The 26,641-nt window shown below is 44.4% G+C and overlaps 1 protein-coding gene across 1 annotated transcript; it reads left to right on the top strand.

Annotated features, from left to right (window-relative positions):
- The first annotated feature begins 1,059 nt into the window (after positions 1 to 1,059).
- Positions 1,060 to 24,487, top strand: palm1b (paralemmin 1b). Its single transcript, XM_084569630.1, has 6 exons — positions 1,060 to 1,420; positions 14,348 to 14,390; positions 15,089 to 15,169; positions 19,890 to 20,005; positions 20,367 to 20,437; positions 20,689 to 24,487. The coding sequence occupies exons 2-6, from the start codon at positions 14,349 to 14,351 to the stop codon at positions 21,060 to 21,062; spliced, it is 684 nt and encodes a 227-aa protein (XP_084425756.1). The 5' UTR covers positions 1,060 to 1,420; position 14,348; the 3' UTR covers positions 21,063 to 24,487.
- The last annotated feature ends 2,154 nt before the right edge of the window (positions 24,488 to 26,641 follow it).

Below are 26,641 nucleotides of genomic sequence, written 5' to 3'. Positions count from 1 at the left end.
GACACCCTGTAAACATTTCTTAAGGCCCAGAGGAGCTGTTTCATTGCAGTTTCGGGTTATTTGTTAGATGGGCAAAAGAGGAGCGTGTGTGCAATGTGGCATTTTAATGACGGAAACTCATATCAGGAAAAAAAATATGGTTTAACACTTGATGTTTGTAACTGTTGACCTATATTTTCCAAGCCAACAGGGTCATGTGGGTGATTTTCTGCATGTGATCTCCTCACCTCCTCGCCTGACTCAATAAAGCTCCCTGATAGGAGAAATACTCTGAAACAGACAACATAATAATGTCAATGATTTGCTGTTTTTTTTTTTTTTTTTTTTGCACATCTTCTTAAATATATATATATATATATACATACATCAGAGACATTATATTGTGGTCTAACCATCCTGAATAAACTAGGAGGAGTTTTACTCGGAGTAACAAGAGGACAAATCCGGGGCTATAGCACCACCTGCTGTATGTTGGCTGCAGGTGCAACATATCTTGGCTGTATTGAGGATGCAGATGTGAAAGAATAATTAAGGTCAGACCAAAAAAATAGAAAAGTAAATGGAAATTGGTGATATTAAGAAACCGCCAAGTGGTTTAAATACATGAATAAATGCGGCGAAACTGATTGAGTTCAAAATCACTGCTTGAGGCTGTGGAGCCACTCAGCCTCAGCCTGAGGTTATTTATGTAACAGAATGACATTTCGAGGAGCCTTGACATTGAGCCCTTCCCACCACTAGGTGGGGGAGTGGGGCAGTAGAAGTGGGGAAGGAAGCCTCTTTCTTCTCCGGTGGAAGGTCTGGATTCGATCCCAGCGTTTGGCCGCACGTCCTCCGCTCTCCTGAAGCAGACGGCCCTGGTTCCTTGCACGTCATATGATAAGGCTGGAGGAGATCCAGCAGGGCCCCCGTTTGGATAGGAGGACCCGTATCTCAGTCAGCGTGCGCGCAGCCTGGGCCCCCTTTATCTCCACAAGGCAGGGAGGCGTATCCTTTTCCCCTCTGCACTCCCCTTCACATACCACTCTTGACTCCCTCTCCCTCTCTCTCAAACACACACACACGCACACACACACCGTACAGTAACTAGACTTCAACCTGCTCCAGAATCAGACGACGCCCCGCAGCCCATGAGATTTCCACGGACAGCAGAGCCGAGTCCGTCGTGCGCCCTTTTCGCTCCAGAGGAGACCGTCGGGGTCTTGTTATTGTCGGGCTGCTGTGCGCGTACGCTGCCCGCGGCATCACCTCCCCAATAACAGAAGGGGTGCCAGCCAAAAGAAGAGGAGAAGGAGGAGGAGGCGGAGGAGGAGGAGGAGGAGAGGAAGGGCTCTGAGAGTATTCCGAATTGACGCTCAGAGATAAACAACACAGCACCTTGTTAGGAAGACGTCCGCGGCGGGAAGCGATCTGCAACTGAGTAAGTCGTGATTTATTTATTTATTTATTTATTTTTAATTTTATTAGATTTTGCCCTCAGCGAGGCTGTGTTTGCTCCCCCGTGTTTGCCTGCGCCTGACCCTGTTTTGGTGGCGGTTCGTCCAGCGGCTGCCCGTGCAGCGGCGGAAGATTTGAGCGTCCGGCGCGGCACAGCATCACTCCTCTCTCCGCGGACAGGAGGGATGACACAGCGGGACGCGGTGTTGAAATACGAAAAGAAACGTATAATAAATATTGGCGGCGGTGTCCTCCTGCAGCGGCACTGTAAACACTGTGAGCTCATCGCTTCTGCTTTATTTAATGCGAGGCTACAACTCGCGGGCGCAGCATCCTCCGAGGGACGCGAAGGCACGTTTAAAAACATCCAAGCCCCGGGGCGAAGTCAGCGCCTGATTTTGGGGGGAGAACTCTGGAATATCTGCAATATTATGTCACCGCTCATTGCATGCCCAGAGGGCCGCTTTTGCGACGCTGTACTTTCCGAGACGCGGCGGGGCCGACAGGTGTATAACGGGGCGACGTGTTTACGCGAACGCTTTTGATGATGCATCGTGTAAAATCGATCTGTTTTGCGAGGAGACTAGCCTCTTTCTTCCCCTTTTACCTCGACTGTGCATCTCCAGTGGCGCCAGGCGTGCATGGCCGTCACTGCATGGGTGAGAGAAGAGATGCTGACTGGTTGCAGCCTGTGGAGGAGAGCAGAGTAACAGGGTATTCTGTGTGTGTGTGTGTTGTGATGTGAGCAGCCCGCTCCAACATGGCGCGCATGAGCTGATAAACCTTGGCCATTACATACTCCTGTCTGGAATTTACACCGTGCAGCGGGGCAGGCAGGCAAGGCAGGCAGGCAAGGCAGGCAGTTGTGGGGTTTAGGGTTGCAGAGAGTGAGACCTTGCATCCTTAACAAACCGATGTGGTACAGTTCAAATTAATATGAGCTCAGGTTGCCACCGGTGACAAGAGTCTGCCTCCTCCATCCTCCCAGAATATCACGTAGGCTGCTCTGCATCTGCTTCTATTCCTGTCCCTGAATAGAACAATGTCAGCTGGACCATTATCAATTTGTTACTCTATGTTTTTTTTGCGATTGTGTTTCATCGCAGCAGGTATAGGCACGGCCGAGACAAAGAGCGTGTTTTTGTTTGGTCTTGGGTCCATTGTTTCTTCTCCTGGGTCTCTGGCCTGTCCTGTGTGTGACTGCCGCGGACAACATCTTTGTTGACAAGAGCAGCAAGTGCATGACAGCACGGAGTCTGTAAACACAACACACCCAGTAGCATTTCTGAGTCCTGGAAGTTCAGCCGTGGGGAATGCAAACTACATTTGCTGGGCAAATGTGCAAACTAAGATGATTTCTTAACTTCCATTACAGCTTCTTCTGATGCCACTGCAAGCCAGACATCTCATTCAGTCCTCGTGTCGGCCATCGGGGTGTTACTTGAGTTGACTCATTTGATTTCTGATCCTAAACAAAATGCAGATCTGAGCACACGTCATTATAAAAGACTCAGATTTGTTGCACAAGTACAAATTAGAAATTTGGATTTACACCGATGAGGCATAACATTATGACCACCTTCCTAATATTGTGTAGGTCTCCCTTGTGCCTCCAAAACAGTTGTGACTCATCAGAGAATGGACATGGGCCTTCTTAAGATGTCCTGTGGTCCTATGGGTTGAGGGGAGGGGCCTCTGTGGATCATCCAAAAGATGCTTGATGAGTTTGGGATCTAGTGAATTTGGAGAATTTGAGTTCTTCCTAAACTGTTTTTGTCTGCTGGGGATGGCTGCTGCTATCACGGAGTGTCATTGCTATGGGGTGGGGGTGTCTGGTCTGGGCTAGGTGGGTGCTACATGTCTAAGTAACATCCACACGAATGAATGCCAGGTCCAAAAATTTCCCAGCAGAACATTGTACTGTCACAAGATGGTCAGTGATATTCACTTCTCCTGTCAGTGGTTTTAATGTAGTGGCTGATCAGTGTACAAGCAGCATGTCTGCCTCTGTTTATTGTCCGCCCTGTCGTTTTTATTGTATGAGCGAGACATGTTGATTCGACTGAAGGCCTCTGCCGGCCAGTGTGCGAGCCGAGGGTCTATATCCGGTCGGCTGCTCTGTGTCCTGTCAGCAAACTCTCAGTGGAGCTGACAGCACTCGTCCCGTCCACCCAGTCATCATTGTGCATCATGACTGTGGACGGCCGCGTTTTCTTTTGTTGCGCGCTCGCGTGCGTGCAGCATTGTGCGCGCGTTGTCTCAGCCGGTCGGTTTGCAGCATGTACGAGTGAAACACATGGACGGCTTGCATTTGTGTGTGTGTATGTGTGTGTCTCTGAGATGTGCGTTGATGACTGTCTGCCGGCCCTGGCTGGCTTGGCGCTGGGATGGATCTGCTTTCACCAATTTAGATAGGGGAAATGGGCTCGTAACCGGAAGGCCATTCATTCCCATTCAGAGTTCTGACAGTGAAAGATGAGGTGAAATGTGATAGAGTTTCGACTCCCAGCGAACTTCAGTCCGAGTGTGCTTCAGTTCTGCTGAAGCTGCACCCAAAGTTGAAAACAACACGCAGCCTACACTGATTAAAGTGCCTGGGATCATCATGCTCAGATTAACAATTGGCCGCATGGTAATCCACACTGAGTTATCATTTAACTCTAGCATCTTTTGGCTATTTTATTTTGGTTTTCGATCCCTTTTTGCTTTATTCGCTGCGCCACAACTGCAGCATTGCAATTTCCTTGAATTTCTGTGGCATAACTGCTTGGTACAGCCTCATTAATAGAGGACAGAAGGCCTCTCATGGGTTCATATCCTGCCCTGAGCAAGAAGCCCGAGAGTGATGGATATCGCTAATTGCCCTCCCTGACCTTGTTGTCATTAAGAAACCATTTATGCAGTGGTTATAAAATCAGATCAGTGAGCTGGTTGTAGCAAATGAATGGCACGCATTGCTAAAGCCCCCACAGCCACTGTTTTATGCTGATAGATCGCGGGGTAAAACAGGAAGTGGAAGTGAAAGCTTGCTCAGCAGGCATACAAAGTGATAAGATGAGTAACATCTGGGCAGATAGTAGAGATATGTGCGGTATTATTAGAAAACGCATTACAGTCCACCTTGCCCTTTCTGCCTCCGTGTATTTTTCACTCTTTCTATTAATCTCTGCCTCCTCTTTTCCTCCTGGATAGTCACTTCTTCTTCCTCTTCTTCTTCTTTTTTTCTCAACAAGCTCTCATTACAAACCTCCCTCCTTGCTGCTTTGCCACGACAGATAAAGGCAAGAGAGGATTTGTTTTGTTTTGTTTTTTTCACTCTCTTCCCAGCAGATAGTCTGTCTTCAGATAAAGCGTCATTTTTAGCCACTAAGTCGTCTTAATCTCGGAGGGAAATGTGCTCAGCGGTGTGTGTGTGTGTGTGCTCGAGCGCTCGTCTTGTGCCTGCTGCCCAAAACACGCGCACACACCCACATGCTCATATGACGATCATCAGTGTTGCTGCACAGGCGATATCAAAAGCGCTATTGATAAGCTCTAACAAGGGATCATCCATCTTTTTGCACTTCGGATAACCTAAACCAACACACACACTCGCCCCTCTGTACACACATATGAACATCTGGGCTTAAAGGAAGGAGGAAAATAAATATTAGACCTTGTCCCTTTGTAAATGATTTTTTATAATCCCAGAAGAGATTGGACAGGCTGATATTAGACAAACACACTAGATATAAACAAGTCCTGGCCCTCTTGAGAGCCTTAAGTGGGGATTGGGATCTTGCCATAAGGGAAGGCACCTATTAGGCCTAATGGTTCCTGCATTAACATTGAGAGGCCGCTCCAATAATGCAAGTCCATAGACTTCCGGACATATAGAATTTGCTGATTGACCGGTGAAGCAGAGAGAGAGAGCATTCAAGGTAGCGGGAGTGAGTTGTGTCTGAACATAAAAGCAATGCTATCCACAGGTCGCGTTGATGCTAATGTGGTTACACGTTTTTTGCAGAGGTACAGTAAAAGTCAATAACGTTCTTCGTACGCCCATTACGGCGCTCGCCTAACTTCCGTAAATGCCTTTATGCCTCAAATAGTGAGGGATACGAACTGGCATTTCTGACAGTCACGTGACTGGGCTTCTAATACGCCATCCGGGAAGACTGAGCCTTTGAACAGAACACCAAGATTCAAGTGCGTCCGTCTCAGAGAAACTGCTGCTTCGTTGCTAAACTAAAGGACGGCCACAACCGCAAAACGTTTTAGGATTATGTTCCTCTAATGGCCGCTAGAAGTGTCAGTCAGCAACTTATTTAATTTCATTTTGAGTTAATCTGACGTTTTGATCCATAGCACGACAGTTCCCTTTCATTTGGAATGAGATTCACCATCAGTCTTGAAATTTTAGATGTCGGCATTGTGGACGTTCTGCATATTAGTCAACCGGTGATTAATGTGAACTGTTGCAGCTCTACCCTGCAGTTTAACCACTGCAGATGTCCAACACTGACAGCTTTTTTAGGTGTGGTTGCAGATTATTGTGTTGTGATGACCAGTAGCTTGTCCCATGTTGTGGTTGCAGTAGCTTGGCACCTCTGAGTAACCCTCTTGTACATCAGATCAGATTGTTTACCAAGTGTAGAGCAATAAATGCCTGTATCATTGTTGCCTCTCCACCTTTGTTGCCCAAAATTGGACTTTTTTTCCCAACATTAATCCAAACCTCAGTCTCCAAAGCATTCTGTCGTACGCCTATCGGTGACATCAATCGTGCAGTGTGCTATGTAAATCTACCGGCTACAAGCTCAACCTGTGTTCTGACCTCCACGCAGAGGCTGCAGCTAAAACACAGGAAATCGATAAAGCGTCACAAGAGCCGTAGACTCAGCATGCGTTCCCCGAATATATGAAAATTTATAAGCAAAGAGCAAGGCAGATTCGCCGTGTAAAAAGGGTTTATTCGCGCAGAAGAAGGCTGAGAGTGAAGAAACAGAAGAAGAAGAATCCAGGGAAAAGAGATGCAGGGGGAGGATGTCGTCTTAAATCAGGCTTTTTTGAGGAGATATACCGAAGACCTGGAACGGAGATAAAAGATTTTAGGCACATTAGGAACTGATGAGAAGACTTTGGACAGCAGTGTGAAAAAAAAATAGTCTGGATTTGAACTTGGCTCTTTACGTAACTACTTCTACATTGCTTTAAATCACGTGTACAAATGAGGATACCGCAGCGAATGCCTCCAAGGGAACGGCTGTTCATAACAGTGCTCCATTATCCCCATATTTGAATGATAACTATTGTCCCTCTCTGTGACGACAGGCTTCTGCTCGCAACTTTGAGTCAGAAACCATGTACAGTATGTACAAACTAGTTTCAGTGAAGCAGATCCCATGGTCGAATGTGGCAGTCACTGAAGGCACAGTGACAAGCTTGTCACCCCAGTGAAATTAAATATAATCGGGCATTAGTTCTAATAAACAGGCTTTAGGAAATACAGAAAATATTGCTGTTAAACTGTCTCCAGACTACCCACTGTGATTTTAAATCGCAAAACACATGCCATGCTTGAAGCCGTGCCCATATTTTTTTTTTTACTCAAACGCACACCATGCCAGTTGCTTTAGAAAGCTACATGGTGGTTTCCTTATCAGTTTTAGAAAGTTTCAAATTTTCGGAAAGTATGCACACATTTCAGCAGTTTTTCAGACTGGTGTAAGAGTTTAAAAGCCGTTGATTCATGTGTCAATCAGCCGTACTAGTTGCTCCCAACATTTGAGTCATGATCATGTCAAGATGAGTTCAGCTTGGGTACCCTCCCACGATTTATTTTTTTTCTTTGCTGTCATTGCTGCAACTCTCTGAATTTCAGAAAACATTCAAAGGTCACTTGTCACCACATTGGTGCCTCTTCCTGTGTGTACACCCCTTTAGAAAGTTCTAGATAGGATAAGTATATAATGTAAAGATGCTATTTACCGTGATAAGAACTGCACTTTTCAGGCGTAACATTATCCCAGGAGCAGTGATTAACACTGAGCATCTTGAGACAATACAATGTTCTGCTGGGAAACTTTTGGACCTGGCATTCGCGTGGATGTTACTTAGACATGTAACCCCCTCCTAGACCAGACCAGGCACCCCCACCCCATAGCAATGACACTCCTTGATGGCAGCAGCCATCCCCAGCAGGATGCAGCCTGACACAGGCACACACACAAAGACAGTTTAGGAACAGCTTAAAAAAACATGAAGAACATCGCAAGGTGTTGACCTGGCCTCCAAATTCACCAGATCCCAAACTGATCAAGTATCTGTGGGATGATCCACAGAGGCCCCTCCCCTCAACCCATAGGACCCAAAGGCCCCCCCACTAACTACATTCTGTTGCCAGACACCAGAGGACATTCTCAGAAGACCCATGTTCGTTCCCTGATGAGTCACAACTGTTTTGGAGGCACAGGGGTGACCTACACAATATTAGGAAGGTGATTCAGTTTTTTGCTGACTTGTAATGCTACGTTTAGCCTATTAAATAAACTTGACGCACACATTCAACATCACAATTCATTCATTGTTGTGAGAAACATAAGACGCCAGAAGTGCTTCTCGGTCCTCATCCCACCCACGTGTCCCAGTCAGCGTGGCTTTTCGCTTGCCCTCCCGACACGGATGTCACACAGAAATTTCACTCTCTTCTGTACTGACTGAGCCGTTATTTATGGGCGACCTCTCGGGGGGGAAAGGAGTTCTACCCTCTGACCCTGGAATGCTAACATGTGAGCTCAGCGGACTTCCTCCAGTTTTTATTGGCACCGCGTTGTTTATGTTTAGCACAATTCTGCCGCAGATAGACGGATGCGGAGCTTCACGTGCGGTGGCGGAGAGGTCGTGGCGTGTTGTGTGTGTGCGGGCCTGACATGGGTTTGTTTGTGTGCGTGTGTGTGGTTGGGGCAGAAAGGCAGCCGGGCAGGGGTATTGTTGTTCCTGCGCTCCTTTGGCCTGAAGGAAGGAAGCCGTGGAAGTGGGGAGTAGAGAGAAGGGGAACGAAGTGCCTCTCCAACACAGCCAGTGTGAAGGGGATTTGAGATTAGTTTCCTCTTCTGGAGTCTCTCACTATTTTAATGCAGGCCCTGGGTCATTAGGCTTAAGAGCCATTTTCACTGTCATCTCTTAGTCTGAAGAGTTATGTTATTTTGTGTGTCTGCACCGGTTCTGATTCAGAAACTGCAAGAACAGTAGGTTTCGGACTCAGTTTTTTCATTTTTTCCCCCCCACAGTTTTCTACACATTAGCTGGTTTCTGTTCATTACACCTGCTCAATATCACTTAGAAGGTCCTCGATGTTATGAATTAACACCTGAGTGAACACGTCTCGTTCTCAGAAAGCAAGAAGGACTCTGTGGAAATGGTTTATTAGCGCGTGCGTGAGCCGACGTTCAATAACCGGAGTCATTATGAGCTGTTTTCTAGTTTATTTTGCTGTAACTTTGTGATCAGATGCAGCTGTCACATGCCGGTGAGCATTGAGAGAGCGCGGATTCTCCTCTTTGGCCTTCATTTATGTATGTTTATCCACTGCACTTCTTTGACTTGAACAGAAACATCTCATCATGCATTCCTGAATGTGAGAGTTTGCATCCCCGCCCCTCCCCCACCCCCAAGCGAGAACAAAATAATTGAGAAACGTCTGGTACGTGACTTGCTGACGTCATGTACACTCATAAACAAGGCCGACGCGAATATGCCCAGCCCAGAGCTTTTGAGCAAAGGCAGATGTTTTTATGAATAACGTGGATATGTTCGGAAATGCCCCCCCCCCCCTCTTTGTTCCCATGCAGACACTGGAATCACTTATCAATGTGTTGTTTCAACACTCCAAGCCAAAACAACTCGCTCTTAACTGTTAACTGGAAACGAAACCATCTGAGGAGCATGTGAATGGACTCTATCCGTCTCTCTTATTGTTAGTTGTGTGACAAGTGGATTTCAAATCGGCCAACGATTGTTCACATATGCCGCGCGCAGACATTTCAAAGTACGGTTCTTCTCCGCAACACTAAAGACTCACATGGTAGTCTTTAGCGTCGCGCGACCCCAACAAAAGGTTAAACGCCAGGGACTCCCACCACTCGGTTAGAACTAAGGAGGCCATTCAGATCCTTGGTGAAACTGAAGCATGGCATGTTCTCTAAATGGAACTGGTGCGTCATGGGAAATTGCGTGCGCAAAATGTTGGGCGATCAATAGGTAACATGAGTCGTGAGCTAAGGAACACCACCGCTATGTAATATTGCCGTCAATAAACTGTGGCTAACAGTTTAGCAAGCTGATAACTTAAGTCAGGCTTAAACTACAAGATTTATCCTTTCTGTTTAGTTTCATTGGTGCCATTGTGAAAATTCTTTTAAACACTGATCAGGCATAACATTATGACCACTGCCAGGAGAAGTAAATAACATTGAGCATCTTGTGACAAAACAGTGTTCTACTGGGAAACTTTTAGACCTGGCATTAATTGGTGAGGATGGTACTTAGACATGTACCTCCCACCTAGACCAGACCAGGCACCCCCACCGCATAGCAATGACACTCCTTGATGGCAGCAGCCATCCCCAGCAGGATGCAGCCTGACACAAGCACACACACAAAAAACGGTTTAGGAACAACTAAAAAAAAAAACATGAAGAACAGCACAAGGTGTTCACTAGATCCCAAACTGATCAAGTATCTGTGGGATGATCCACAGAGGTCCCTCCCTTCAACCTATATGACCCCCACTAACAACATTCTGCTGCCAGTCACCACAGGACACCCTCAGAAGGCCCACGTCCATTCTCTGATTTGTCACAACTGTTTTGGAGGCACAAGGGAGACCTACACAACATTAGGTCATAATGTTATGCCTGATCAGTGTATTTCTTCTTATGTCTTCAGGCTTTGTGGTTTAAAGTGTTTACTATTTAATGACGCGCAGATGCTATAAAAACGAGCTTTAAATGAACCGTTGTTATCCGAGTATCCGTGAGCGGAGGAGGCAGGAACAGAATCAGTACGTGACGGCGTCCAGGTGTTTGTTTAAAGATAAAGCTACGGTGATGAGTACTGGTGTGATCTTCCACCGCTGGCCACAGACAAACACATCTCATGTAAGAGATCAGTGCGGCGTGTACATTCAAACCTTTTTACTTCAAGCCTGTGCAGCATAAACAATGAATGGAGTGTTACTCCAAAACAGCAGCGTTGTAGATAGAGCTGCACCTTATGTAAATTTGATTAATCTGCCAGTGGAACACAGTGGAAGGAAAACTATTTCTTCTCACCTTAGAAAGGAGAATTTTATATCCTGATTAACTCGCCATAATATCCCCAAAGATGCTCTGGTGCTTTATTATTAATTTAGCTTCAGATGCATTGAGTTGATTACTTTTAGGGCATTTCAGTGCAGATAGAGTGTGCAAAGTGGCTGCTGGTGCCAGATAACGTTGAGCACAATGCTATTAGAAGAGGATGCTGGTGCTCTATACAGGCAGTTAATGTGTTCCTGGAAATGCTACAGCAGCAGTGCACTCAACAGGGAATCAGCCCCGGTCATTAGTCAATTTCCTTGCCTTCTTCTGTCGTGTACCTACCTTTGATGTATTGTCAGAAACATCCATAAGTCGAGTTGGTTGCGTTTCTGTGAGTCTGATCGTCCTCTGCCGGTGACGTCGCTGATCGCTATTACATTTTCCCGTCTCAATTTGTCTTTGCTTCTCAGTCTCTGAGCGGCCGCCCGTCTCCCCCGGCGCCTTCCTTTCTCCGTCATGAATGTAATTACTCTTCTTCTAACTACGCCGCAAAAGATGTCTGTCTGTCTGTCTACATGTCTGCTCTCATTTCTCCCCGCGTGTCCATAATTTATGAGAGAGGCAGCGGGACGCGGGTCCGGCAGTGTTCCGACAAGGTGGACATGGCTTTCCAGTACGGCTTAAAAATTCATCGCGGCGGTTGCCCAGAGGTCAGACAAGCAAGACCAGAACTGAGATTCAATTATGGCCGGTGTGGAAAAATTCGGACACCATCGTAAAAAATATCTATAGCTTGATTTTCTCATTTGTAAAATTTCAGCAACTATTCCCCATTAATATGGAATAAAGTTCTGTTCAAAAAAGCAAAATTATTTCATTGTATGACTAAAAAAAATCTGTCATCAGAATTACTCATGTGTTTGCAGCCTCAGTGTAGAATGAACTGACAGTGAATGCTGCCCTTTTCACACCTGGTGTATCCAACCAAGGTAACAGACATCGTCGATGTGTAATTCGCTCTTTGTGTAGCTGCTGCTGTCTCTCCATGCGTGTCTCTCCCTGTCACAGCCGAGCTGTGCGAGAGGACTGCCCCGTCTCCGCTGATGCTCGCATTGACCTTTCTCGGGTCAGACTGTTCAGCTGGAGCTCCCAGACCTTCATGCCACTTGTGAACCGATCCAGATGTGGAGTCGCTAAACTGCCTTGCTTCCATTCTGACCTGAGGGATGGGAAGGGAAGGGAAGGGAAGGAGATTTAGGGAGAAAATTGTCTATAAAACGCTGCCAAGACACACTAAAAACAACACCTGAGCCAATTTCTTAATTACGTAATCCTTGTTCAAGATTGTAGAGTCTTATTTTATGTTTGTTTTAGCCTGATTTTACACAATCTGCACACCAGTTTTTATTTTTCCTGCCTGTTCTGCTGGATCAGTCGGAAAATGCATCTAGGCGGTACAATATGTGGTGTGTTCTTGAGGGTGTGATCAGATGATTGTGGTTTTCCCTTTTTCTCCGAAGGGTCTCCATGTGACAGCGTTGTGGCTTGAACTGAGATAATTGGGGTATTTCAATGTATACGTTTTAAAAGTCCTGCGGTGGCTCACTGAAACAGCAAGCGGTGCTATTTCTTTGATTTCTTTATGGGTTTCTTTTAGAAGGGCCATGCCTTTGTGCGAGGAATTCTTGGTATGATTCTTTTTCTTCCTCAGAATCCGAGCTTTGCCAGGACGTAGCTGGGAAATGATGCAAGCTAATTCAAACCGTCACAGCAGGGGGGGGCCTCGCAGCTCATCAGGAATAGTGACACGATCAAAGAGTTATGACACATTTCACTGGCACCGGATGGTTCCTTTGGTTGTGCAGTTATGCAGCGTTGTTGTCATAGCTCTTTTGTAAGAGTTTGGTTTGGACCACTGTAAAGAAATGAGGAGCCCATATGTGTTGTGTGATACAGTCCGGGGTGGAGGAGGCACACTGCCGCTAACGTTGCTTCATGCACCACATCCAATCTGTAGAAGAAGAAAAATAATACCCACAAAATAGTCTTAGGGGCTTTACCACAAGCCACCAGAGACTGTAGCCAGAGAGGTCAATTTGTCATCTGAGAGCTGAGGCAATTGATAATTTGACACCGAGTCAGTGAGCTTATACTTAATAAGTGCCTTAATTTGTTCGGGCTACATTTCAGTTGCACTCCAAGGTTTCCAGATGTTCTTGCAGAGGTGTAATTTTTTGTGGAGATGTTCCACCTAATCGTTTGATGTGATTCATTACCTTTCTCAGTTGTCCGAAACAGTCATCCGTCATTGAGTACAAGAATTAAAAGAGAAATATTAGCAATATTAAGTCATTCATCCATTCATTATCTATTGCCACTGATCCTTAGAGGATTGTGGGGGGGGGGGGGCAGAGCCAGTCAGTACTGTACTATAGGACTAACACAAAGAGACAGACAACCATTCACATTCACATGCAATTTAGGAGAGGATTCTGTGAAAAGTTGTTTTGAAGCTCAGCGCATCTGGCCGTCGCCATCTTAGCAGTATTTATTCCCGCTCTGTTGTCATGAATAGAGAAATTAGCTACAAAAACTGCTTTCCGTACCATACTGTAAACATGTTTGTTTCTGCTGTAAAGCTGGGCGTTTCACCAAGGAGGTCTATGAGGATCGACTCGCTTTTGGAGCCACCCTCGAGTGGCCATTCCAGGAACTGCAGTTTGCGCTGGCTTTATTTCTCAGCCCTGGAGGAGGTTACCACTATGTCAAAACAAAACATATCTGACTGTAACAGAATCAAAATGACTAGATATAGAATAGATATTTATTTGTTTGAGAAAAAAAAAGAATCTAATTTTTTAGAGAAATAGAGAAAGTGTTAAATATGGCATATACATGTACTCACGCTCATAATATCCCATTAAGCACCCACAGCTCTCATTGAAAGAGACTGTAGCTTGAGCAGTGGTTGTCCTTCAAAGCTTGGCTCTACATTCTCACACAGCAAGTCTGAATTGGGTGATACTCCTCTTATATAACCTCTTATATATTCACATCACGTGCCAGCCTCTTGTTACAAGTACACGTCTTCACGTTTTATGGCAGATTTTGGAGTTGCTCTCGGGAGCATGACCAATTTCCTTTTTGACCGGAGGCCATCAGTCATTTATGACAGAGAAAGATGGATCTCGATATAAGATTCATACCAGTTTCAGGGGCAAGATATAGCAATACAGACTTTGTCCCATCTCACTTGAGCAACAGTCGCAGTCTTTCTCCACCGACTCCAGCCCTACTTCCGTCCATCCTCCGTCCTGGAGCTCTGGTCTGGAACCTATTAGAGCAGGAATCTCCAGCAGCGCCCTGCTTGCACATTACCATGCCTACGCTGACTCTCCCTGACAGGAAAGAGCCACTAATTTAGTGCCAAACAGACAGATATTTAACCTCAGTCACTGGGAAGTCGTTGGAAGGTAAACGGCGGGTGAGCGAATGCTGCGGTCAAAGAAATCTGTCAGTGTTTGTGATGTGTTGGTGGTCATGTGTGGTTGTAACTCTATGTCTCTCTCTCTCTCTCTCTCTGTGTCTCTTTCTTTCCTTGCCCCTCAATCTGTCTCCGTCTCCATCAGGATGGCTGAGGTGTCACAAGAGGAGAAACTCCAGGCCATCGCTGTAAGTTATTTTCCACAAACGCACAGCCGGTTTCTTCCTTTCCCGTTCATGCACACACCTAGACACACACATACACGCACATAGAGAGTGCATGTCAGGGCAAACTGATGGATGTAGAGACAACAAATCATTGCTGCTTGTCAAGGTCTGACTGCCCCGTCTTAATGACTCAACCTTTTAGATCCCATCTCCACCCATTAGCGGACATCAAAAGCTAATGCTGGAGATACAGCTCACTGCCTTTTTCTGTCCGTCTCTCTGTATCTCACTTGACTCTGTTATGCCTCAGTTTGGACTTTCTTTTCTGTTAGAACATCCAGATGTGTCTGTCCAGCAAAACTATGTAGATTGTGATTTGTTTATGCTAAACCCATTTTAAAGCACCAATTAAGTGTAGGCTTTACCGAATGCAATTTTACCTTCAACTGCACTGCTAACTCGAACCTACTACTCACATTTGAAGTAATATGTACCTACAGTACGAATGTACAGAAGTACTGCAATCGGATATTACGTCAATGTGCATGTCATGCAGCACCAGTTTCATCATCAGCAATATCATCAAAAACTAGAGGATTTAGTTAAAAATATTTGATGCAGATTTCAATAAAATAGCCAAGTCACAGCGCTAATGCCTGATGCTAATGTGGTTACCAGTTGTTCCAGAAAGTAATCCTAATGTTTGTGGACTGTGACAGGAGAAAAGGAAGAAGCAGACAGAGATTGAAAACAAGAGGAGACAGCTGGATGATGACCGACGGCAACTGCAGCATCTCAAGGTACAAACGCACCTACATAACTTGCACGCATAGACTGTATATAAATATGGACGACCCCCTCCTAGACCTCTCCTGTGGAATTCCTGGAGAGTGGGTTTGAACCTCAGTGTACAAGCTCCATCTGTCGCCATCTTGGCAAACTAACTCCGTCTAAGTGGAGGGGAGCTGAGGCGGGAAAAAGAAAGCCTTTTTTTTTTTTTTTTTTACCTGAAACCACTGACAACAGCCTGTTACTCAAACTGGACTCGGTCTTAATTATACATAACTTTAAACATACACCTTGTGGGTAAATTGGCTGTAGATACCAAAACCGTTTTGTGTACTAGGTTGTTTCTGCTGTAAGCTTTGACCTTTTAACATTTTGGTCTACGGACATTGACTCGCTTTTGGAATCAGCCTCAAGTGGCCATTTTGAGGTACTGCAGTTTTTAGCATTTCCGCATTTTCGTGCCAGATGTTTTCCACTTGTTTGCTAATGCCTCTTTTTTGCAGTACTATACTTGTAAGAGTACTCTAGGTGTGAGTATGTTACACGGTTGGAAAAAACACACAAAAGCCACAACGTCCGTAACAGGTGGATCCCCGTACTGAGCTTTAGCTGCCAGAGTGTGCACAGATAGCACTATCAGTCACCCCCTGTCCTTCCGTGCGCTAACACTTTCACATGATTAACAGTTCATATGTTTAGTTACGGTCACATGTTTCCAGTTTTACCACGTCAGTGGTCACTCAGTTCAGGTTTAGGGGTTACGAAAGAAATCCATCTTCCATTTTACAGCTACATTTGAAGCTATAGTCTTGTGTTTAAAGCGTGTGATTCTGTTTGAACCTGAGGGATGGATAGATTTTTTTTGCAGTCATGGTAAAGTTTGTCTTTGTTTTACATTTAAATTTTGATACCAGCCCCCTCATCTTGAATTGTAAATCATCAGCAGGAAGATCTGGGCTCACAAAAACTGAACTGGCCTGTTTGGATCAGGCAACGCACTGAAATGCGCGTCATTTGAGAGCACACCAGTTGTTTATTTTCCTTTGAAATCTGCTCCAGCGCCTCACTGATAAAACAAATGTGTGCGTCACCTGCACCCCTACACGCCTCTCCCTAACCGGAGCTTGAAACAGGCTGTGAGAAATGCACTGCCGGCCAGTTCTTGTGTGTTTTTTCGGGGGAATCGTGGCTCCACGGCGTGAGCAATGTTACACACCCACACGGCAACATTTAAACTCAGCCATTCCACTCAAAACTATCAGTGCAACCGAGCGAGATCCTCCTTAGCTGCTGCTGTCACGGAATGTTCAGAATGGACAGCAGATAACGCCGACAGCTCCTCCACATGCTGTTTATACGCACACACTTGTAATATCAGAGCCGAGGCTTTTGTCAGCGCATGTGTCAGCATTATCAAAGCTATTTCAGCTCCGGACAATTCAGCAGGTCAGTGATAAGAGCAAAGGTTGAGGTGCGTGTGCGCCTGCGCAGACTCGTGTGTTTGTAAAAGTGCCTGTGACCTGCGCTGCTGCCCTTGCGTGGTCCCACTTTTTTTTCTATTTTCAGAGCAAACCATTGTAAGTGTGTGTCTGTACGCTTGTGTGTGTTGGATTTTGCATGCATTGCTTCATGAAAGAACGCAGAAGCCCCAGACAATGCAGTGGGCTTTTGGCAGAGGAAACAGATTTTTGTCCCACTCCCACCAACAGGAAACGGCTCTTACACCCACCGCACCCCGCTTTCGTCTCACGCACAGGCACGCGCGCACACACACAGACACAAGCGCGCAGAGAGGGGAAGTGTAATCACGGCGTCCAGGAGTAGCTATTAGACGGCTCTTTGTACAAACCACAGCAAGTATTCCTTTTCCAGAGGCGGCATTCGTGTGGAAAACCCAATAAAATATCTCAGTTTGCTCATTATACGCCTTTTTATAACGGCGTACCTGCCCCGCTGTTAAATCACACTCAGACAGGCTCATACGCACGGACTCACCCTTGCGCGGTGCTGACGAAATGATAAAATGAATTATTACAGTGTTGTTAACGCGGAAAGCATGAACAGGAGTTCTGGTTTTAATTAGCATCGGCAGCTGCGATTATGTAAACAGGGCCCGGAAGCCTCTTCAATTAAAACCTGCAAATGTCCCGGACGGTCTTACACTTTCAATAAACAAGAAAACACCGTTTGCAGAGAATGAGAAATGTTTCCACAATTAAAATGAGCAGCACTTAGCGTACTCTCCCCGGAAGTGTGGAAATAGTTAATATTTCTGGAGCTCACTCGCTAACATGTGATGTGAGACCTCATCAGTTTAAGCTCGACAAAATCCAAAGTGCAAAAGTGGCATGTTTTGGCTTCGGAGCAGGTGTTTGTGTTCGTGCTAAGCTAAGATAAGCACGTCCTGGCAGTAGCTTAGTTGCTTAGTCGCTACTGTGCAGAAGTGATAGTGGCACAGTGTCTTGTCATCTAACTTGCGGCAAGAAAGTAAGTTTCCATCAATACTGAAATTTGAAACCGTGTATTTTAACAAAGCGTCAGATTTGCATGAACTGGATTAACTTTTTCTTAAAGACAGCGGTGTGGCTTAGTTGTGCAGACGTGTTAGTTGCATGACAGTGTAACCAGAGCATGAAAGCCAAACATTTTCAAACTTGAAATAAAGCTAGCTGTAGCTTAGTTAGGGCCTGTTGTGCAGGCGTGATATTTGTATATCATATCGTCTTCCTCCTAGCAGGAAGCCGAAAGAACTCGAAATTTGAAAAAGCTCCCGAGAAAAGAGACTTGGTGGAGGATTATTTTTAAGACACTTTTTAGTTTTGGAATTTCAAATTGTAGAAGGAGAAGATGGAAATATTGCTCTTGTCTCTACAGCTGTTCACTGCATTTGGGTGTGTGTCCGTGTGTGTGTGTCCCAGTTCCGCCCTTTGTCTGCTACGTTTGCAGCTTTTACTCCAAAGAACAATGGAGAGAGATGTAACTTCAGCACTCCAGCTTTTTTTTTTTACGGCCGCTCGCGTAGACTGGCGTGTGTGCGTGCCTGCATACGCGCGAGTGAGCACATTAAGTGATGTCAGGCGTCGGGGTAGCTGGGTGTGGCGAGAGAGCAAGCGGGGCCGAGAGAGTAGAGAGTGAAACGGGGAGAGGGAGAGAGAGAGAGAGAGAGAGAGAAAGGGGGAAGCAGGTTTAGATTCAGTGCCCAAGAGACCATGCAGGGCTGGGGAGTGGAGAGTGTTGGATTACACCGTGTGAGTTGTGTGTGTGCGCCGTAAAGCTCAGTGCAGCTGGGTGTCTGGAGCTGAATTACTCAATGGAGACAGTGCGAGCTAAAACAGAACAACAGATAAAAACAGATTAACACAGATATAAATTGAGGGAGATACACCCTGACATTTACAACGGCATTTCAAGTTCATGAACTTTGTGATGGATAGGCACGAAAGAGGAAGGGGCAAGAGAAAGACAGAGAAAGAAAGAAAAAAAAAAGACGGGGGGAGTTTTTCCCCGTAGAAATTCTCGTTGCATCACTGGAGAGGAATTCACATCAAGCGCAGGTCCAGATTTTCGGTTCAACTTGCGAAAACAAGAGCCTTTTCCTCTCACTTTTTTTTTTTTTTTTGCCCGTATGGCCGGCCAGGGTTGTCTTTTGCTGCGTGGTCTAACAGCTGCGAGCAAGACACGCCGTTATATTTACCTCAAGGCATGCCAAGTATTTGCTTTGATATTAGCTTATCTACAGGAGGCCGTGTGGATGGGGAGTCCAGATAAGAATACATGTGTGGAGGTAAATAGAGGAAATGAACGCAGGATGACAAAGAGGAGGTGAAGGGTACAGGGGTAACAAAATGAAAACTTGGAAGAAAACAGACATTTATTTTTACTAATACATGGGTAATTACAATAAGGCTGAGGGTTCACAATCAGCAAATCTAATAACAGTCAGTTTCCTCAACCTAAAGATATTCTTCTTCATCTTTCTGTCTCTTATCTTGATTTCCAGCCCCGTCCTCATTTGAGTATATTAGGACAATTATATGTTCGCTTTGTTTTTTTTCTGCCCAGTGCCAGCCTCGATTCCTCTGGCCGGGTGCCACTTAGTCCACTTGGCCGACGCTTTGGCAGCAGTTGAAGTGTGCGACAGAATCAACAGCGAGTGGCAGCGGTCGGCAGAGCAGTGTACTCGAGTCGCTCGCTGGCGGATTTTTGTTTCAGATTAGCTAAATGGCTTGTCGTTGTGTGTTAGTGCAAGTGCCACTAATCTCCTCAGAAGAAACGCTGATGTCCAAGTGGGGCTGAACGCTGATGTCCAAGGCCGACTTGGGGCCTTTTCTGTGTGGAGTGTCCATGTTCTCCCTGTGTCTGCATGGGTTCTCTCCGGGTACTCCAGCTTCCTCCCACCGTCCAAAGACATGCTCGTTAGGTTAACTGGTGATTCTAAATTGGCCGTAGGTGTGAGTGTGAATGGTTGTCTGTCTCTCTGTGTTAGCCCTGCGATAGACTGGCGACCTGTCCAGGGTGTACCCCGCCTCTCGCCCGTAATGACAGCTGGGATAGTCTCCAGCCCCATTCCTCTAAGATGCTCAAGTGCTTCTTAGGTGTAAATCTGGTGAACGATACATAAGATGCATGATGCACACAAATCCTTTAAAGCATATACATTGCATTCCTCTTTCTTACCTCACTTACTTTGAATTCCTAGCCACATGTTATATCTGCCATGTTGCATTGCAGTCAAAGGCACTGAGGGAGCGCTGGTTGTTAGATGGAGCCCCGGCGGAGGAGGAGACCCAGAAGCGTCTGCACGAGGATGAGGTGAAGACCAAACTTCTGGAGCAGGTCATTCTCAGGTGAGCATATCCGATCTTTGAGACAGAATTACTCTTTTTGTTTCCAGGTTAAAAGTTACGGACAAAATGACGGCTTGCGTAAAAGCTGGTTTCTGGTTGTCGGGTTTAATATATTTGTGTTGTGGTGTAGTGTTTCAAAAATGTGTCAGTGCCAAAGCCGAGCAGAAGTGAATTCAGTCATTTTTGCACATTTTAACACTGTTTTCACCAAAATATTGGATTTTGCAAAGCGTTCAAGGGCTTTGTGGCTAATTATGTTATAAAATACATGTCAGAATTTGCTTATATACCTTATATATTATATCAGAGATTATTTTTAATCCTTAATTTCTGTGTGTGTGTGTTTGTTTTTGTGAGCCAGGCTGGAGCAAGAAATTGAGGAACTGGAGACAGGAGCGCCAGCCAATAAGGGTGTGGCCAAAGAAAATGGAGGTATGTCCAGTGCCCATGGCAACATGTCATCACGCGGGAAACCATGGCAACGCAGCCTGAGCACCTGTGTCAGAAAGACAAAGCGAGCCAATAATAGTCTCTTCATTTGCTCTATTAAATTGCCCCTCTCTGCCGGAGGTCCTTAAACCAATATTTCCTAGTTTTGTCTTTGTCTGTGTGACTTAACCTGACCGCCTCCTTTCCTTATGCACTTTCCTAATCTCTGAACGGTGCTCTGGTGCGCCCTATAGGTGAAAATGGAGTAGTGCAGTCCTCCGGTCAGACCCCCAAGAGAGAGGTGACCGGCATTGAGGCCAAGCTGCTGGGCCCCAGTCCTGACCAAGCCAGCGCAGACAACCCGGTCACTCTAGTGTTCATGGGCTACAAGACCGTCGAGGAGGAGCAGGAGAGCCGCACGGCCCTGGGCATGGAAGGGGTGGACGGCAACGTCAAAGCCGAGTTCGTTGTGATCGAGGACGGGGAGGGGAAAGCGGGGGGAGACGCCGCCACGGAAGAGCAGGCCCCGCCCAACGGGAGTATGGCGGAGAAGGAGAAGGCCAACGGAGGTGGGGAGGAGGAGGAGAAGGAGAAGAAACAGACCTGCAAATGCTGCACGGTCATGTGAGCTCGGTGTGCGTGTGTGTGCGTCTGAGGGTGTGTGTGTGTGTGTGTGTGTGTGTGTGCGTGACTGAATACACACCTGCACCTGTGCAGGCCTGTGTGCTATCGCATGTGTCTGTATTTGCAGGTGTGTGTTACTTTGTGTCTGTGTGGAAGTGCGTGTCAGGACTGGGAGGTAAAAAAAACAAAACAAAAGTACAGTTCCACAGCCAATACACCAACAATGAGAGCCAATACAAGCTCCAGCTACAACAAGAACCACAAAGACTCATAAGTACACTTTACTCTGTATACTTTCTCTGATATGTATTTGACTTTTGATTTCTATTGATATTTTTCTATTTTTCTGTCTTGACATTTATATTGTATTCAGTATGTATATCTTTATTATGGGACTGTGTACTGTAAGTTCATTGTTATTATTGTTGGGGGAAAGGAAAAGAAAAACATGTATTAGCTCTCTGGATTGTACTGCTACCCAGCTGGGGAAAAATCTGGAAACTTTAAATCATTTAAGTCAAAACCGCAAAAGATGAAGGACACAGATACTTAAATATATATATATATTTCTCTGTGTAGGCCTACCAACTATTTATCGATCAATTTCATATTGCAATATTGTCTAAGATATTATTTTAAATAGTATTTTAATATATTGATATGAAATTATGTTTTATACAAGGTATTTATTGTTTTTGTTTTCTCTATATCACCTCCAACCATTAACTGCATGTACGCTTGTAAGCGCCACGCGTTCGCACTCATAACACGGTGTCCGTGCTTCCTTAGGCTCACACGTGCTCACATCTTTTGTCACGCAAGTCTTTCTGTGTAGTCGCCGGTGTTGAAGACGTGCGGTTAGGAAGAAACCGAGGGGGGCGGAGGGGCAGTCAGGATGGTAGCTTGATGGTAGACGCTTGCTCTGCGTGGACACACTTAATGATCATTTCAGATTAGGAGGTAATCTCTCTCGGCAGTAGAATCCGTGTGAATCTTAATGAGGTAGCGCTGCATGAAGCCTTGTACCTTTTTCAACTCGTCACTCGTTAGGTCTTTATTATTATACACTTGAATGTAAAACCAGGGGTTAAATTGGGATTTGTTCCACCGTAATCAGATAATTAATACGAGGCGGGCTTGCTCAGCTCAGATCAGATCAGCATTAAAAAAAGAAATAATAATAATAAAAAAATCTTATTTGTCTCTTCCTGAACCAAATAAAATCTGATGATGAATACTGTAATTTCACTGTGTTGTTGGTCGGCTGCTGGTTTGTGTCCTGCTCGCTCCCAGTTTAACCCCTGACTGTCTGTCTGTCTGTCTGTAGACCCGGGCCTGGTTGTACTTGAATAGATTTGCAAAGGACATTGAACAGACTTCCCTCATAAATATGGTCTATCTCCGGGAAGCTTGTCAGCATAAAAAAAAAACAACATAGAATTAAGTTGTGTCCAGGAACCCAAGCTTTTAAGTATTGTTTTTTCTTTACTAGTAATACAGATAGTCGATATCATAGAATAAAAGTGAGGTTTTCTGGTCTAAGCAAGAAAAAGCATGCATGTAGTGTACACTATAGTAATTCAGAGACTATTGAAATACATTTCGGGCCTAGTCTCCACATTTATTTGGCAGACAGACGAGGCCGGTCTGGGTCAGTGATGCTCCACCACAGATGCTTCTGCTCACCCACGTCTCCCGATTCGCCTCCACTCTTACCGCCACATCCTTCCGTACCATCTCATCACCACACCCTCGCTCGGAGAAAACGCAGCTCAAGAAAAAAAAAAAACGACCTCTGAAGTTGGTGCTAATCCCGAGTCTCGTCTAAAGCTCCGCCAACTATCCGCCAACTATCTCTCCGATCGTTTCCTCCTGTCTTACTCCAACCTCCTGCATATGCTCGTCGGTTAAGAGAGTCCTTTGAAACCTCCAGTGCCAGATGCAATCTCTCGAGTCCTGCCTACATTTACCACCAGATAAATCCCTTCTTACATTCCAAAGGGAGGTCAGCAGGCGTGGACGGCTAAAATGAAAGTGTATGCTTTCCACCTGTACAGTTCCGCCGTAATTGTACAACTTGGCAACCTTGTTTCCTATACTGACTCTCATGTTTGTTTTTTTGTTTGTTTTTTTATTTCTATGGCCTCTTTGCCAGGTGGTATATTGTATTTGATGTGTGTATTTTTAACAAAAAAAGAAAAAAAAAGATGACTACATCTGTGTATTGTTGGTGCCTTCGTCAGGTTCATTTGGTTGGACTTGTCTGTCTGCCGTTCTTTTTTTAGACCGGGGTTTTCTTGCTCTGCTCCTGGTCCACCTGGACCCACTGGAAACACTGCCTTCTTCTCTGAAGGGTCAACACACGAGTATACGAGAGTACTACGCTCATCTTTCTCATGATAACTATTACTAAATGCAGCTTGGACGATAGTTAATATGCAGACTAAACTGTTGGTGTCTTCAAAAAAAAAAAAAGAACTTTGTATCCTGTTTTAACTTTTTTAAACTGTTATGTTAACTAACTTTTTATTATTATTATTATTATTATTAAATGCGGATTCTTATCAGAACCAACTCTTACCCAAAGTTTAACATTTTGTGGGGATGCAAACTTTCTACAGAAGACTAACTGACAGCCCGTGTGTTTATATATATACTATATATTATATATATAAATACACATGTATATATGTGTCTATATGCATCTGCAAATACGTGTAAATTTGGTGAGCTAAAGCTTCGCTTAATAGTGGGTCTCTGGGACAGCAGCAGAAAAAACAACCTTGTGTTAGACCGATGCCTGTTCATCTATTCTGTGGTCGTCTAAATGTTTAATCTTGAATAAAACTACTGTTTGTTTACGGCAAGTCAGACACGTTTGTATGTAATTAACCAAGTGTGCACGCAAAGTCGACAGAGCAGCGCGCGCAAGCCCCGGTTAATGATGTGTGTGGGGGTAGCTGATGGAGCCACAGATGGCTGCAAGGGAGATGAATGCACAATTAGACGCTGATAAACCATCCGTTTGTCACAGGACTAATGCAAATGGCTATTTAAAAGATGAGCAAACAATACAATGAGATATAATCGAAGTACTGCTACAGATTTTATTGATCCACAAGGGAAATTGCTTGGTCACTGTAGCTCAGTTGCACATTGGTGGTGGTTTTCAAACACTCTTGAAATCCACTAGTAAATGAAAATAAAACAAGAGATGTAAGACTGTTTAAAAAAATAATAAAAATTTCAAATTTAACTTAAAATAAAATAAAATAAAATAAGCAGATAGATAGACTTTTAAAATAAGATATGTAAGACAGTTTAAAAAATAAAATTAAAATTTATATTTTAACTTAAAATAATAAAATAAAATGAAATAAGCAGATAGATAGACTTTGATCCACAAGGGAAATTGCTTGGTCCCTGTAGCTCAGTTTCATATAAAAAAATAAAAAATAAAAAAAACTCTTGCACATAAAAAAATAAAATAAAATAAAATAAGAGATGTACGCCAGTTTAAAAAAAAAAAAATTATAATAATAAAAAAATTCAATTTATATTTTAACTTAAAATAATACAATAAATTAAATTAAAATAAAATTAAATAAGCAGATAGATAGACTTTATTGATCCTCAGGGGAAATTGCTTGGTCACTGGAGCTCAGCTGCATATAAAAAATAAAATAGAATAAACTCTAGAAAACTGCTAGTAAAGATTAAAAAAAGATGTAAGCCAGTTTAAAATAAAAAATAATATACAAGAATATACAAGATTTGCATATGTACAATTCTACAAGAAATATAATTAGAAGTAAATATACACTATAGGATAAATGAAATAAGTACAATAATACAGATGCTTATTTACAGAGAGGTGGTGAAGTTTCAGAGATGTGCATTACCTAGAAATGTCCACTAGAGAGTGCACATCTACTGTTGTTAGTCCTCCTCCACTGTTCTCAAATACACTCTTAAGAGTGTTTGTGTGTGAGGGAGAGAGAGAGATTCAAAGGAAGAGGGTTAATTAAGGGGATAAAAAGGAAGGGACAATTAAACGGGGCATTCATCAGGGGGAGGCCAGGTGTAATTATATTGCTTTATCCCGCAGCAGTGCAACATCAGATAAATAGCAATTTAAAATGTCTCCTGAGCCCGGTTTGAATGCAGTGTTTGTGAGAACCTTCTCTGCACTTCCCTTTCGCTTCATTTAACAGAAGCAACAGAACTGTGTCGCGTCACGGGACAGTGCATATATTGTGCTGTTTTTAGGTCACACCCCTGACAATGCTTTTCCACACGCTCACGCAGAATGAAACAAACGCTGGACAGAACTAGTAATGGAACAAAAAAAAAAAAGGAGGTGGAAGGTTTAATGCAAGATGAGTCTGAAAGGCAGAAAAGAGAAACTATCTTTTAAAGTATGGATCACGTACGTCATCTCAATCTGCACCGCAAAGGCCTAGTGAAATCTAATTGCCGCCATGCTATCAGTTCCAAGTAATTACGTTTCCTCTGTGATTAGATTGTTAAATGAAAGCCTCAGCTACCACGGTATAAAACACAAATAAGAGCAGGCGAACAGGCATAATGTTACAAAGCCACAGAAGTCATTTCGCTGGAAAAATTCAACCTTGAAATGTGAAACATTTGAAGTCGACATGCAAGACTTCAGACTGCCGCAACAGTGTTTCAGCTGTTCGTGGCTCACATCTTCCACAAATGAATGAGCAGTGGTGGGCTGTCGGGCCCAGCGAAGCCAAAATCATTGACTTATCACTGACTATTCTTTTCACTTTATGGCTTGTGTGTCTCCCAGCAGTGGCGTCATAACGATCTATTAGGAGGCGTTTTGAATAAGGTTGGAGGTCATTGAAAGCCTAGGTGGCAAATGCACGGCCCGCCACTGTAAATGACACACCTTATTCGCTATCAGGGACCATTTTCCACTCTGTATTGCCGCCGCTTCTTTGTTACTTCAGATTGTCAAGACACACTATCAGCGCGAAAACAATGCTACAAACTGGTAAGTCTGAGAACTGCTGAATTACAGTCAGGGTTAGGGTTAGGGTTAGCTATAAGCTATGAAAATCTTTCCTTCTTCTTCACAGAAATTTAGTATTCAGTTTGTTTTGTCTTAAAGAAAAGAACAATGTTCTGCTTTTTGATGACTTAAGTTCACAAATGTCTAAAATAATGTCATCAGGGTTTTGCTCCCTGCACTGATAGTCACCATTTCAACCTCACACTCAAATTGTTGTTTGTTCACACACCGATTCACTTTACTTTTAACACCGCCTAGTTTCAGTACCCACATCTACTTTTGTATGGGTGTAGCTTTCTCATTGTCATCCTGTATTGCATTGCCTTTGGGCCCTTCCATTACTGGAGACCTGTTGAGCTTTTGACACTCAGTATCAGGGCAATTAGCACCCTACACCCCTCCAAAACCGGAGAAGCCGAGTAGCTTCGGCCCATCTGTGAATTAGATTAGCTCACTAGGTCACCGTGACTTTATCATAAATAAGTGAGCGCCTAAATCTAAATCATAACGTTGTAAGACGGCATGTGTGGGTGGAAGGCTAA

The sequence above is a fragment of the Chelon labrosus genome, assembly GCF_963514085.1.
Source record: "Chelon labrosus genome assembly, chromosome: 20".
In the NCBI taxonomy this organism is placed as follows: domain Eukaryota; kingdom Metazoa; phylum Chordata; class Actinopteri; order Mugiliformes; family Mugilidae; genus Chelon; species Chelon labrosus.
Note: the sequence above shows the minus strand (reverse complement) of the source record. Positions and strands in the feature narration are given on the sequence as shown.

Bases quoted from the DNA above. Each gene is read 5' to 3' on its own strand.
- palm1b (XM_084569630.1), top strand. From the start codon at position 14,349: ATGGCTGAGGTGTCACAAGAGGAGAAACTCCAGGCCATCGCT. The intron at 14,391-15,088 runs GTAAGTTATTTT...GGACTGTGACAG, and splicing joins AGAAACTCCAGGCCATCGCT to GAGAAAAGGAAGAAGCAGAC. The intron at 20,438-20,688 runs GTATGTCCAGTG...TGCGCCCTATAG, and splicing joins TGTGGCCAAAGAAAATGGAG to GTGAAAATGGAGTAGTGCAG.